Source organism: Bison bison, unplaced genomic scaffold (genome assembly GCF_000754665.1).
Source record: "Bison bison bison isolate TAMUID 2011002044 unplaced genomic scaffold, Bison_UMD1.0 scf7180017864048, whole genome shotgun sequence".
NCBI lineage: Eukaryota > Metazoa > Chordata > Mammalia > Artiodactyla > Bovidae > Bison > Bison bison.
Genome location: NW_011494620.1, coordinates 1,507,736 through 1,522,595, shown reverse-complemented (window position 1 = coordinate 1,522,595; position 14,860 = coordinate 1,507,736). Strand labels below are relative to the sequence as shown.

At 41.4% G+C, this 14,860-nt stretch overlaps 2 protein-coding genes across 5 annotated transcripts in view; one reads left to right on the top strand and one right to left on the bottom strand.

Annotated features, from left to right (window-relative positions):
- The window catches only part of EXOSC8 (exosome component 8), a 9,388-nt gene extending 5,413 nt beyond the window's left edge, over positions 1-3,975 (bottom strand). The window contains exons 1-4 of the mRNA XM_010835631.1: positions 3,919-3,975; positions 1,980-2,016; positions 1,677-1,740; positions 601-674 (exon numbers count right to left, since the gene is read on the bottom strand). Coding sequence (XP_010833933.1) covers positions 601-674; positions 1,677-1,740; positions 1,980-2,016; positions 3,919-3,935 — 192 coding nt within the window. The 5' untranslated portion in view covers positions 3,936-3,975. The remainder of the gene's footprint in view (positions 1-600; positions 675-1,676; positions 1,741-1,979; positions 2,017-3,918) is intronic.
- A 238-nt stretch (positions 3,976-4,213) lies between these two features.
- Positions 4,214-14,860, top strand: part of ALG5 (ALG5, dolichyl-phosphate beta-glucosyltransferase) — a 27,331-nt gene continuing 16,684 nt past the window's right edge. Inside the window, exons 1-6 of one of the 4 annotated variants that reach the window (XM_010835625.1) lie at positions 4,214-4,568; positions 8,696-8,867; positions 9,260-9,306; positions 9,642-9,710; positions 10,251-10,343; positions 11,904-12,017. In XM_010835625.1, coding sequence (XP_010833927.1) covers positions 4,509-4,568; positions 8,696-8,867; positions 9,260-9,306; positions 9,642-9,710; positions 10,251-10,343; positions 11,904-12,017 — 555 coding nt within the window. In that variant the 5' untranslated portion in view covers positions 4,214-4,508. Of the gene's footprint in view, positions 4,569-5,270; positions 5,391-8,695; positions 8,868-9,259; positions 9,307-9,641; positions 9,711-10,250; positions 10,344-11,903; positions 12,018-14,860 lie in introns of those variants that run through there. The other 3 variants (XM_010835626.1, XM_010835624.1, XM_010835627.1) reach the window with 3 other exon arrangements.

The following is a 14,860-nucleotide window of genomic DNA, read 5'->3' as shown; positions in this document are numbered from 1 at the left end:
ACTCTCCTCTTTCACTTTCATCAAGAGGCTTTTTAGTGCCTCTTCACTTTCTGCCATAAGGGTGGTGTCATCTGCATATCTGAGGTTATTGATATTTCTGCCGGCAATCTTGATTCCAGCTTGTGCTTCTTCCAGCCCAGCGTTTCTCGTGATTAAACTGGGCAATTCTGAAAGTACCCAACATAAAGTGCTAGAAACAGCAAGTACTCAGTAAATGGTAGCTCTTACTCCCTCAGACTTTTAAGCAGTTTTCTACCCATTTGCACAGATTAAATGCCATCACTGTATAAAAATGTGTCACCAAAAACCTCTTAAAATTTCTCAAATTACAACCAAATTCTTTAAAAATTAAAGGCAGTGAGGATTTTTTAAAAAATTGTTTCATTTCAGCAGATTTGCAAATGTTCACAAATTATAATTAAGTCATTAAACTTGGGTTGTATTACCTAAAACTCAAAGGTGAAAACTTGGGAAATGAAAATAAATACTAAAATACCTGACTGCCTAATCAACAGTAGAATTATAGATGTATATTATAATCTAATGTATATGAAGCTAACTTAGTAACTCAAATCTTGGTAATAAGTATATTAAACCTACCGCTTTAATTCCACAAATTACTGTAGTATTTCCCAGCTTCACTAAAGCAGAACCATCTGCGGTACCAATCGAACCTGAAAAGTATTTTAAAAAAATGAAAAAGTTTTCTTCTTTTACGTATGATTTTTGTCTCTAAATATCTAAGTTGTCCATGAAAATGTACTCCTTCCTTGAGTCTTTGTAAAATTACAGTTGACCCTTGAACAACATGGGCTTGAACTATACTGGTCCACTTATACAAAGATTATTTTCAATAAATACTTCCATAGTACTACATGATCCACAGTTGGTTGAATCTAAGGATGCTGAACCTTGGATATGGAGTGCCAATCCATAACAGTAAGATTATACTCGGATTTTCAACTCTGTGAAGGCTGGTGCTCCTAACCCTCTCAGTGTTCAAGGGTCAACCAAATTGTTTTAGGATTATTATTCATTTTCTTGATTTTGAGTGAGTCATTTGTCATTCAATCACAGGGCTGTTATAAAAATTAAAATCTCTTGATAGAAAAATCACTGTGATCCCTTACACATGGTAGAATTTATCTGAAATACTGTTTAAATGGCTCAGAGGCTAAAACCTGGGAATGTCATATGGGTAAAATTGGAAAATTCCATGTTTGCAACAGAAGATTTAATAAGTGTAAGGTATAGAAGGAAACCAAACCTTACAACTTTTGAAGGAAGGGGGGAAAACACTTCAGAGTTACTTTAAATTTAACATGAACATAAAAACTGAAAGGATGTGCTTAGTTGCTCAGTCGTATGCGACTCTTTTGTGACCCCATGCACTGTAGCCTGCCAGGGTCCTCTGTCTATAGGATTTTTCAGGCAAGAATACTGGAGTGGGTTCCTATCTCCTTCCCCTGGAGATCTTCCCCACCCAAGGATTGAACCTGTCTCCTGCACTGCAGATAGATTCTTTATGCACTGAGACATTTGGGAAGCCCACTAGTGAGAGGAGATTGAGTTAAAAAAAAACTCTACAAATAAAAACTTGCTATTAAGAAAAAAGATTCTATTTTCAGAACTGAAGCAACTTCAACATTCTCTTTTAGAATTCAATGTACTCTCACCTACGTTGACAGTTGTGGTTCTGAATTCACCAAGTTCTCTTCCATCAGGACGGCAATTCTCTTTCTAAGTAAATATATGAAAGTAGATTACAGCTACATGTATATCTTACACAGACCAGGGAAAACACACTGAATGAACCTCATTAATTCAAATAAATTAATCTGTATTACTTTAAAACTGTCTTTTAAAAACTGAAGTATACTTGACACATTAGATGTATAACATAATGATCAATACTTGTATTTATGAAAAAAGCATATGATACCATTATCGAAAGGCATCACATAATCACCTTTACTTACCAGAAATCTCCTGTAATACTCCAGAGGTTCCACAGTTCTGAAAGACATGTGAAAAATATGAGATAAATTATAAATCAATATAAATCCAGAAACAATCATCTTAATGGTGGGGTGATGGAGCAGAAATCTCCAAAATTTGTAACTAAGTTTCTGTTATGAATTCTAGTTTATATTGCCACATGTTGCTAATTATAAAAAGTAGCTACCTTTGCAATAACAATCACACTCAAAGACTGACTTTAATTCTGCTTTAAACAAGTATAAGTAAGGAGACCAAAATCCTAGGTCTCTTTAAAAAGATAATTAATCCAGGTGTGCATCACTCACACTTTGATGCAGGAATACTTTGTTAGTAGGAAAAAAAAATTACGTATTTATTTTCACTATCCCATGACCTAAATTTAGCATATTCTTCAATTACGAGCATAGGCAATAAACCACTATATTAGCCCTACCTGCGACTTTAACAACTACAGATTAAATGTTTTTTTTTTACTTTATAGTTGCCTAAGGTAAGTGTAAGGCGTATCATTACTTTGAAATTTCAGGAGTTACTTTAGACTTCCCACTAGGCCTTCTCTAAGAAAGTTAATTTCAAAACAGGTATTTCACTGTGTCAAAAGCCCAGAGTTTATAAAAATACATGGTCGTTTCAATATAACTGGTTTCCTTTGGAATCCTATTTATTTCATCCATTTAAAACTGGACTCAGAATGAAAAGCTATAGCCTTCCCCAGAGAGTAGGACCAAAAACGCTTAAGGAAAACCTTTCTAACAAGGCAGAATGCTTTTACACATAAACTACTGGGCAGGGAAAGCAGGGTGCCCTGAGATTTTGACGCAAAGCTTTTTACAAGATTACAAGTGTCAGATATGCAGATGACACCACCCTTATGGCAGAAAGTGAAGAGGAACTAAAGAGCCTCTTGATGAAAGTGAAAGTGGAGAGTGAAAAAGTTGGCTTAAAGCTCAACATTTAGAAAACTAAGATCATGGCACCCGGTCCCATCACTTCATGGGAAACAGAAGGGGAAACAGTGGAAACAGTGTCAGACTTTATTTTGGGGGGCTCTAAAATCACTGCAGATGGTGACTGCAGCCATGAAATTAAAAGACGCTTACTCCTTGGAAGGAAAGTTACGACCATCCTAGATAGCATATTCAAAAGCAGAGACATTACAACAAAGGTCCGTCTAGTCAAGGCTATGGTTTTTCCAGTGGTCATGTATGGATGTGAGAGTTGGACTGTGAAGAAAGTTGAGCACTGAAGAATTGATGCTTTTGAACTGTGGTGTTGGAGAAGACTCTTGAGAATCCCTTGGACTGCAAGGAGATCCAATCAGTCCATTCTGAAGGAGATCAGTCCTGGGATTTCTTTGGAAGGAATGATGCTAAAGCTCAAACTCCAGTATTTTGGCTACCTCATGCGAAGAGTTGACTCATTGGAAAAGACTCTGATGCTGGGAGGGATTGGGAGCAGGAGGAGAAGGGGACGACAGAGGATGAGATGGCTGGATGGCATCACTGACTCGATGGACGTTGAGTCTGAGTGAACTCCGGGAGTTGGTGATGGACAGGGAGGCCTGGCGTGCTGAGATTCATGGGGTCGCAAAGAGTCGGATACGACTGAACGACTGAACTAAACTGAATTGAACTGAACAAGTGTCTCCTGGGCAGCAAAGTCCACTACACACCAAGCCTAGCGTTCGCACCGGGTACCGGCTCAGCACAGTCCTTCCTATCGCCCGCCTCAGTGTGAAGAAGATGCGCCCTTTCCCTTCAGAAAGGGAGACGTTCAGTTCTCCCGCCCAAAGTCTGCTTCTGCGGTGGAAACAAATGGGAACCAGGTGGGGTGGCCTCCCGATGAGAAAATCCCAAGGGTAGAGTAGCCACCGACCGGTAGGCTACAAACTCGCGCCCGCCAGCCTACCGCACTCACTTGAACCCAGCCGCCATCTTCCGCCCGCGGATCTGCGCATGTGCCGCGTCTGCGCCTGCGTATCACCGCCGCTCCGGCCCGCGCTACTTTTTCGCTTCAGCACTTTCAACATTGATTCTGCTACCTGATATCTACAAGGCAGGGTTGTATGGGCCAGAGTAGGGGTAGAAGAAGTGAGAACGGTTTCCCGCATGGCTTCGCTTCGACAACCCTCTAGCCAGACGCCCCTTTAGGTTTTCTTGAGCTTGACGTTTTTTGGCGAATCGGCTTTTACGGAAGTTACGAGTGTTTGTTTAGAAACAGTTTGATACTTCAAGCGTGCGTGCTTAGTCTCTTCTGTAGAATCAGACTTTTCGCGACCTGATGGACTATGACCCACCAGCCTCTTCTGTCCTTGGAATTCTCCAGGCAAGAATACTGGAGTGGGAGGATCTTCCCAAACCAGGGGTGGAACCCATGTCTCCTGTGTCTTCTGCACTGAAGGCGGATTCTTTATCGCTGAACCACCAGGGAAGCCCACCATTCAAGAGTTTCAGAGAAAACCGACCTTATAGCAAAGAATCAAGTGTTGAGCGTGGAGCATTATTCCAATGTTTCAGCGTCCTTTTCCCCTCCTCCTTAGGCTGAGCCCTGGGCTTGCCTTCTTCCAGGTAAAAGCCTCCTGCTCGAGCACCGAAAATTTAAAAATTCAATGCTCTCGTTATCCACGTCAGGTTACATTACGCAGCTGCCAAGAGTGGGCTCCAAACAAACAACTTTCGTTGTGGCCTGCGTCGTGGCTCAAAACCTCCACTCCACCTCCTTCCTAGAAAGGGTTGCCGATAAAACGCAGGGCATCCGATTCAATTTGAATGTCAGGTGAACAAAGAGTACACGCAAAATTGTTCATGTTACTAGTTGTTACCAGAAGCTGGGGGAGAACTGGGAAAGTTTTAGAAATATACAGTAGTGATTGTTGCAGGAAGCTGTGAATGCAATCAATGTCCCTGTAGTAGACACATAAACTGGTTAAAATGGGAAATTTTATCAGTATTTCAAAGTTAATATAACAAAAGGCTCTTAAATGGGTGAACTTTATGTTTTAATAATGCTGTTAAAAACCGATCCGTTGCTATCTGAAATTCAATTTAAGTGGACATCCGTTTATTTCTCCTTGCTGATTCTGACAACGCTACTGGGTTTGAACAGAGGAGCTCGCACACAACATAGTCATTCGTCCCGTCACGCGGTGGCGCTGTGGGCATTGCGGGTCCCCGGGCGTGACCGGGTCTGGCCGCGAGGTGACGCTGTGGGCGGCGGGCGCCCAGCTGGCGTTGCCTCTCTGCGGGCAGGAGGCGGGGCTGCGCGACCGCACTTCCGCGTGTGTGTAGGCGCGGGATAGGGCGGCTGGCGGCCCGGCATGGAGGATGGCTCCGCTCTTGCTGCAGCTGGCGGCGCTCGGCGCGGCGCTGGTCGCCGCGGCCCTGATTCTGGTGAGGAGGGGATGGGGACAGACGCGGGCCTGGGCTCACTGCGCTTCTGGAGGCGCGGCCCCCAGGCATCCTCTCCTCCGAGCTGTCGGCTCTTTGACGTGTCCTTGCACCACGTTTCCCCAAGCCTAGACCCCAGAATTTCACACCCCCTTTCCTTCCGTTCTTTATTTTTATTTTGGAGCTCCTTCTCCCTGCGTGCTGAGAACCTGGCACTTGCGTTCACTGGGACATGCCCACCCTGTCTTCTCTTAGTCCCCTGGTTCCCGGACCTTCTGCCCATCCGCCCTCTCAGCCCTGACCTCTCCAAGATTCCCTCCCGGGTCTGCAGTTCTGGCCCTGCCTGGGGAGGTCCTGAGCCCCCCCCCAGAAAGTGTGTGCTTTCTAGACACTCTCTTTCCTGGTATAGTTAAGCAAATAGAAAGTGGTGACAGGACTGACCAAAGCCAGCTATTAGCAGAATAGATAAATCAGCGGATCAAGAAGACCAAGCTGGTCAAGGCTTGGTGTTACCGTATGGTTAGGGGTCGTTATGTCCCAGAATTCAGCACCCTAAGTTTACTGCATCTGCACGAAACAGTACAATGGTATTCAAACTCAGATTTTCTTTTGCCACTACTGTGGAAACACAGAAACGTTGTAACACTTCCTGATCCATAAGTAGTAGAAAATTTGCCAAGTGAACTTTCTTCCATATAATTTGGAATGGGCCCGCCATCTAGTTAGTAAAGGGAGAGATTTCCGCTTCCTTGACGTTGAGATTAGCAGCCTAGGTAGTAGCATTGCCAGGGAGGCCACTGGGCCAGCTTCTCAGAATTTACAGCTTAGAGGTAGTTTAGGTAGAGAACAAGCAATGTATCCTGACATGTTTAGTGTTTGTGTCTGCGTGAGTGAAGAGGTCTATTTTCCCTTAGTCGTATATGGAGATTTGTTGGGTTTTTTTTTTCAGGTTTTTGGTGGGGCAGAGTGTGACAGAATCCTAGGTTGAATCTGTCTTGTGTTGACCCTGTTAAATGTGCACTTCAAGAGGTTGTACTAGAAGTTTTTGATCCTAGTAGCTCAAAGTGATTATAAGAGCTTCCATTTATTGAATACTTCCAATATGTTGGATATTGTATTCAGCTTTTAACCAGGATTCTCTCTTTTGATCTTTAAAACAACATCTGACAGAAATGTTATCATTAGTTTCCCTTGACTGGTGAGGAAGCTGATGTTGGAAACATGGACTCATGAAGGCAAATGTCACCCAACTAGTGGAACTTCACTTTTTTAGATGCCAGAGCAGGGAATCATTACACAACACATCAGTCTTGTTTCATACATAATCTTTGCACTGTCTCTTTACCCACTTCTTTTCTGAGTTAATTTTGAAGCAAATCCAAGACATAACATTTTATCTGTAAATGTTAAGCATTTTTCTCTGAAGTTACGACCCCCTTCTAAAAACATAATCACAATAAGGTTATCGCAGTTTTAAGTTTAACGTTGTTAAGTGATTTCTCACAATCTGGATTTTACTAACTGCATCCCTTAGGTGACTTTTAACATTTTGCTCTGTCCCCTGAATTTCCTGTGAACTCTTGGTTACAGCTGCAATTTGATGAAATGCATATTTGTGTTTTAATCAAGAGAAGTGTGTGAATGATGCTGATCACTCCTTTTGTGTCGTATCAGGAAGCATGTGATGTCTGATTTTCTTTGGTGTCTAGTGGGATTCACAGCTTCAGGAGTTACTAGCTTGACCCACCAATCATTAACTTTGTCATTAACCTAATGGTTTTAGCAGCCATTGATGATCACTGCCTAAATCCACTGTTTCATTGGGGGTTGCAGAGTAGAATATTCTAATTGTATCTTTCCTTCATGTGTTACCTAGAATTTTATAATGAAAAAAACTCACCCTCAGCTATTCAGTTATCCTAAAATACCTTTCATATTTTAAAAGGTAAAGATAAAAGGCAAGTTTTGAAAATAATGAGATGGTTCCCTGGCTTCTTACAAAGGTGATTAATTAATTTTTTATTTTCAGTATCATTAAGAACCCATGATATAAAGTTTTTCCTGTGTTTTGATACACTGCGCTAGTTACTCTTTTTGAAGCTTCAATTCTTCCCTGTCAAGTTGGAGCCTGTCAAGTTGGTTACTTTGTCATTATGTTTGTAGCTTCCTAGCCTGACTGCTATTCCACTTGAATCAGCCATTTCTCTTAGGAGCATTGGTTACTTTTAGTAGGAAATTGAATTTAGTAACCACAATCCCGCGCTTGGAGTACAGAGCAGGAACTCTTTAACCACTAGGCGGCACACTGCCTTCATACTCATGCTAACCAGAAGCACATTCAATTTCAGTATGTTTCCAGTGGGATGTTATAAATGGTCATTGAATTAAAATGAGTTGCATTCCAAAAGTTGGTAGGTTGATTGTTTTGAAAGCAGAAAGTATATCAGTAGAAACAGTGCTACAAAGAATGGTTATTTCCAAAGCCAGCTCCCTAGTGAATCTGGAAGAGGGCTATATAATGTTAGCAGTTCATAGTGCCTATAGGCTCCAAATTTGATACTCGACTCCAAAAAACTCTGTGTTCTGAACTGAAATCTGGGATGAGTATATATTCTTCAGCTTTTTTGTCCTTATTCTGGGGCCGGCAGATGCTTTCCTTGCAACCCTGGATCAGCCTGGTCCTGAGTGAGAGGTCTGCCCTCGCCCACAGCCTCTCCCTGTAATGTGTCCTTTGTCACAGAGGCTCTGGGGGGAGTGGGGCAAGGGGTTGGGTTTCAGGGCATCTCGGGGTAGGTGTCACTTCCGTAGTGACTGTTCCTTCTTAGATCTGAGATGACAGAAGCCTGGGGCATGACAGGACACAGAGCGCCTCCTGGGCTTAGTAAGGGAAGAAAGGACAACAGTAATCAGTTTACAAGAAGAGGTGAAGGCTTGGAGTTTTGAAGTCACCTCCAGACCATTGTTAATGGACTAAAAACAGTAAATATTTCACCTCCTGGGGGAAGCATCATGTAAACGATGTATTCTAATGTCACTGTTAGTCACTCAGTCGTGTCCGACTCTTTGCGACCCCATGGACTGTGGCCCACCAGGCTCCTCTGTCCGTGGAATTCTCCAGGCAGGGATGCTGGAGTAGGTTGCCATGCCCTCCTCCAGGGGATCTTCCTGACCAGGGATCAAACTCAGGTCTCGTGCATTGCAGGCAGATCCTTTACCATCCAAGCCACCAGGGAAGCCCCTATTCTAACATAACAGGTGTTTTAAAAGGTCACCACAATGCAATCTCTTATTAACATATCTGCTTTTAGATTTCCTTTGTTGCATTTATAACTGCTACAGAGATGCCACAGCTTCATCGACATGAAGAAGAGAAGTTCTTCTTAAATGTCAGGGGCCAGAGGGAAGCCTTACCCAGCATTCGGGACTCACCTACCAAACAGCTTTCTGTGGTCGTGCCTTCATACAATGAAGAAAAACGGTGTAAGCCCTCCTTGATTCTTCTGGTAAGGGGTAGTTTGGGAAGAAAAGGAAATTGAAAGTCTGGACTTGGCCAGAGCCTTGATACTTGTGGGATGTAGAGAGTGTGCACGGTTGGTGGTTGTGGATTAGACGAGAAAGGATGAGTGTGGATTAGACGAGAAAGGAGCATCCAGTCTGAGGCTGAAGTGTTGAAGAGAAGTGATGAGCAAGAGAGGAGCAGAAGACAGACGTTCCAGATTGAAATAGCCTCTGGGGGGACAGCCCGGGAGGGCTTAGTTAGCCAGGCTTCTTTGATACATAAGCTGTGTGCTGGGATAAAGTGATTTTCAAAAGCAATTTATATATGTGTGTGTGTATATATATATATATTTTTTTTTTTTTTTTCCTTTAAGTGCCTGTAATGATGGATGAAGCTCTGGGTTATCTGGAAGACAGACAGGTATCATGTTTTCTCTGATGTCTAATTAATACTAGAACGGGTCACCAAGCTGTGAACCCCAGGCTGGATCCGCGATGAGAGGTGGTGCCGGCCATTCTCAGGCTGTCAAGGCCCTGGCCTCTGTGCTCAGCCTGTTGCCTTGGCCTTTTTACACATTATACACTTTGTACAGTTACATTCTGTAAGTGTGCTTTGTACACTTAAATTTATATTCATATTTATACACATAAACAGTAAAAAAAACACTAGTTGTTTTTTTAGCTTTCTTACAACTTGATTAGAAATCTTGATGTCGGCCATGCCAAATGGTGGTATTTTATTTTTGCTTTTTGCAGAAACAAGATCCCACCTTCACTTATGAGGTGATAATAGTTGACGATGGCAGCAAAGACCAGACTTCAAAGGTAAGTTTGCTGAGGAGCCAGCAGAGAGAAAGAGGTTGAAGACTCAGAAGAGGACAAGTCTGGTGGGATTCTCTGCTGCGAGTAGGGAATTCGAGGAGAAGATTTGGGGGAAATGGTGTAGGATACAGAGAGCTTCTCTGGGGAGTAAGATTGGCTGCTGACAAGTAAACAGGTCTTTAAGCAGTTCTGGGAACCCAGTCACAAATGTGTAACAGTCAAGGAGCACGTGGCTTTTATTTTTATTTTCTCTAGAAGCTCTGTAGCTTAGGCAGAGGAGTCAAGAAAAAAGAGACAGCCACTACCTGCTCTGGTGTCTCCTCTGCAGGAAAGGGAGCTGTGACCTCAGCAGTCAGGCTCGGATCTTGGCCCCAGGAATTCAGCAGCTTCTCTAGGCCACCAGAACCCGCTGTGGGTGTCACCCGGTCACAAAGAGGCAGCAACTAGAATATCAAGTGTTTAAGCCAAAATCAGAAACCCAGTTTCTGTTACTGTCTTAGAATTCAAATTTGTTTTAATTCTGACTTTTATGTAATTTGACAGGTAGCTTTTAAATACTGCCAGAAATACGGAAGTGACAAAGTGCGAGTGATAACGCTGGTGAAGAACCGTGGAAAGGGCGGAGCGATTAGGATGGTAATAACATAATTTCTACATTTTTATCTGAAATATGAAGGTATTTTGAATAGCCTCTTTTGTCGATTACAGCACATGTATATTCTGCAACTTGGTGGTTCAATACCAGCCTTTCAAGTAAGGCTGGTAAATTGCTTTTAATAATAACTTCTTACATATATGTATATATAATGTGATCATAATAAAAAGAAAATATCATGCCATAGCTATAATGTGCTGGGTGATTCGGAAAGAAGTATTCATCTTGATCTAGCAGTGAGGTGGAGGCCCTCAGTGGTAGAATCAGGAGGGTCACCCACATTCAAGAAACCCCCTTATCGTGTATCACTGAGTTACTTCTTTATTATTATTATTTTTTTAATCGCAAACATATAGCTACAGATTTTGTAGCTTGTAATGTTTCTCTTTTTGAAAACTTAATATATGATGTTCAGATGTTAAATACAACTTTTTATTTCTGCTTTTTCACCCATATTCTAATGAGTATGATAAAAAGACATCACATTTACTAATAAGTGGCTTAATGGTGTAGAATAGATGATCCAATTTCTGTCTAGATTTGTATGTGCTGTGCTGTGCTTAGTCACTCAGTTGTGTTCCAGCTCTTTGCGATCCCATGGATTGTAGCCCACCAGCCTCCTCTGTCCATGGAATTCTTCTGGCAAGAATACTGGAGTGGGTTGCCATGCCCTCCTCCAGGGGATCTTCCCAACCCAGGGATCAAACTGGGATCTCCTGCATTGCAGGCGGTTCTTTGCCAGTTGAGCTACTGAGGAAGCCCCCTAGATTTGTATATGTGTGTCTTATCTATAGGCACACTGTTAAGTGACAGTATATTTATACTTAAGAAACAATGTGTTCACTCAAATGCACCGTGAAATTAAGAGTTGATGCATAGTTTCTGTGTGAAGTATGCACTGGTAGGGCCATATTCTGCCCAAAGATTGATCAGTTCACAATTGGGTGGCATAAGTTTGCTAAGTGTCAGATGCCTAAAGTAATGTTTGAAGATATCCACACTCCCTAAATTTTAGTGGCATTCTACATTTCTTTATTGAACAATTAATTTTAAACATTTTAGATCCCATAGTAAAAAATACCAAAGCTCTGTCATGTTATGATGCATTCCACAGCAAAGCTGTCTCTATTATATTTGTTCAATCTCTCCACAAATATCTTCTCCATATACTCCTCTAAGGAGCCCCTGGTCCCTGTTAAGTGCCACTGTACTTACATAATACAGATATAATTTTTATAGAAGGTATTTTACATTTTTATTCTTACTGGTGCAGCATATCTTTATCCAAATCTATTTTCTCATCTCGGTATTTTCCAAGGTATTAGTAGTATGACCTCACAAAGTTTTTAAAATCATGAAGTAGACACTGGATACTTCTGGAATGATCTTATCAATTGTTTTCAGGGAACTTTGGCCTCCTGCCATGTCATACCTAATATTTCTTTCTTGGATATTTTAAGTAAAGCAAAACAAATTGCTATGTCAGCAAATTTAACTTTGATTTTAAGCAACTTTCTTTTAATTGAAATGTTGACATACAGGGTGTATTCAGTTCTCGAGGTAAAAAGATCCTTATGGCAGATGCTGATGGAGCCACCAAGTTTCCAGATATTGAGAAATTAGAAAAAGGACTGAATGATCTACAGCCTTGGCCAGTGAGTATAGAATATAGTTTAAATGATATTCAGTAAAGAACAGAGGGGGCCTAAAGTAAAATCAAAATGGTGTTTTTAAGTTAAACAGTTGGGGAATTTTTTTTTGGGGGGGGGTGTGTGAAATTCCTATATGCAGTCCCACAGAAGAGCTAATTACTTTCACTGATTTTCTGAGATTCACTTCACAATTACTTATTTAATATTCTGTCCATCTCTCTCAATTTTAAATTGCTTTACTCCCACTAGAGTTTTAACATTTATCATGCATATTCAGCTAAATCTTTTATGTAAAAGCACAGATGGACCTTTCTAGGTGGAGATATGAAATGACACTGGATCACAGAATCTTATTTTTATGAAACAAAAACAAAACACAAGCAACAACTACTCGAAAAAGATTACGTGTCTGTTTGTGCCACAATTTCAAAAAGTGGAGGTTGACTTTCACTCAGCATAACGCATCTGAGATTCATCCCAGTTGCTGTGTATCAGTGATTTGTGCCTTTTAACTGCTAAGTGGTATTCCATTGTGGGCTGTACCACAGCTTGTTTATCCATTCAACTGTTGGAGGACATTTGGACAGTTTTCCAGCATTTGGCAATTATGAATAAAGGCAGTATCAACATTTGTTTTAAAAGAAAAAAAAAAAGTAAAGGTTGAGGAAAGAAAGAAAATCCTGGTGCCATTTCTAGCCCTTAAAAGCCATTTAGAGAAAGAAGATAACTTTACCATATTCTGAGCTTTTTACCAAATACTCCTGATGTAGAAACATTCAGACTTTGAGGATGAGTTAGTGCCTATGGACACCATTCACTGACACACTGTATCCCAGGATTTAGCAGAAGTTCCTAGGGCTCCCCATTGTCAGGGCTTCAAGCTGGGTGTGGATCCATCCCTCAGAGCCCTGCACCCTTGTACAGGAATGACAAAAATCTCACAACAGCAAGGCACCCAGGTAACCCAACAAAGCTGCATAGAACTTTATCTGTTTTCCATGTGTCTTCTCGACTTTGGCCTGTCAATAGTTATTTCAGATTTTAAATAGCAGATTTCTTTTTCTTATCATCCTGGTCATTTTCTGCCAAAGTTGGGGAGGATCCAGTTATGACATGACACTGTTACCTAACAGATCTTGCCGCTGCACCCTGACTCCCATCCTTACACTGGTGCCTCTGTACCTCTTGAGAGGTGTTACCTCTGTCTCTGTATTTCTTTTGCTTTGTTAAGAAATGGAAATGTGGCTCTGAGTTTATTACACATCAGCATGTTCAATTTCAGTTTCTCAGGATACAGGCTCTTGTTCTATCTTTCATGTAATTGGTACTCCCTTTTCAATCCATTTGAGCCACAAAGCCCATAAGCATGCCTCACATGTATCTCCTTAAACCCTAATGAAAACTGACTAGAATAGTTCTGAAAATACTGAAGCCGGAACATGAATTGCAAAGTAGTCGAGTTCTCTAATGAACACACAACTGACTCACTAGATGGCAGAAGTTAACTTAAATGTCTTTTACCACGTTGGTTTGACAGGATCGCCAGCATGTTCTTCAGTGGCTTCCACTGGTCTCTCTATTCTTGGCTGGTTTTATTTTTAATTGCAGCAGTAAGAAATCTGCTGCTCCAGCTGACCCTTGAACAACAAAAAGGGTGTAGGAGTGCCTACACCGCACCTCCCTCCACCCGCCCGGGTCAACCCTGTGTTGTTCAAGGGTCAGCTGTACTGATTTCTTGCGTATCCTCTTAGAGTAACCAGGGCACGTGTTCTAGGCTAATTATTCTTACCTGGTGAACTTTAAAGTTTCCTACAGTCCCTTCTCTGAAGATGATTATTCTTTTAAGGTTGTGAACTAAATGTGTATAATTCAAGTAGAGCTTTATATGACAAACAAATGAAATAGGGATCTACAGTTCCAAGTAGTTTATCTTTTTTTTTTTTTTAATGTAAAGCTTTTCAGTTTCCTAACCTGTAGTGTCCTACCTCAATAAAAATATGTTTGATCTTATAAAATAATTTTTTGAGCAAAGTATATGATGATCACTTGTTTAGTAGTTTGGCCACCTGATGTGAAGAGCTGACTCATTTGAAAAGACCCTGATGCTGGGAAAGATTGAGGGCAGGAGGAGACAGGGATGACAGGATGAGATGGTTGGATGGCATCACCGACTCAATGGACATGGGTTTGGGTGAACTCCGGGAGTTGGTGATGGACAGGGAGGCCTGGAATGCTGCGGTTCGTGGGGTCGCAAAGAGTCGGACATGACTAAGCGACTGAACTGAACTGTTCAGTAGTTTAACTATTCTAAATAGAATCAACTGGGACTAGCATCAGGGAGTGATTTCTTAAGCCAGTTTTGTGGGTTTCCCCCCCAGACTGGGGTAAATAGTACTTGAGAAAGGAGAGCAAAAGCAAAAAAAACACAAGGAAATAATACAAATGTTAGCAATGGCTGCTTTTAGGTAGCGAGATTATGCATGAGTTTTTATAATAAGTTTTTTTCCGTATGCATGTAAATTTATATGCTTACCAATTTCTTTACAATGAACACTTTTTTTAAAATTTATTCTGATTAATGGTTCAAAGTTCAAATAGTATAAGAAGGTATGCAGTGAACCTCGCTCTGCCTTTCTCAGTCACCCAGTCACTCTCAGAAGTTAGAGTCATCCATTTCCACATGTCCACCTAGAAGATGGGTGTTGTATTCTTTATTTTTTAAATACACCCTGTGCATTGTTCCTGTTGTTTGCATTTCACAACCTATCTGGGAGAGTGAGCCGTCTGTGTACATCAGAATCCTTCTTATTCTTCACAGCTCCATAGCCAGTCCCTCTCAGAAGTTA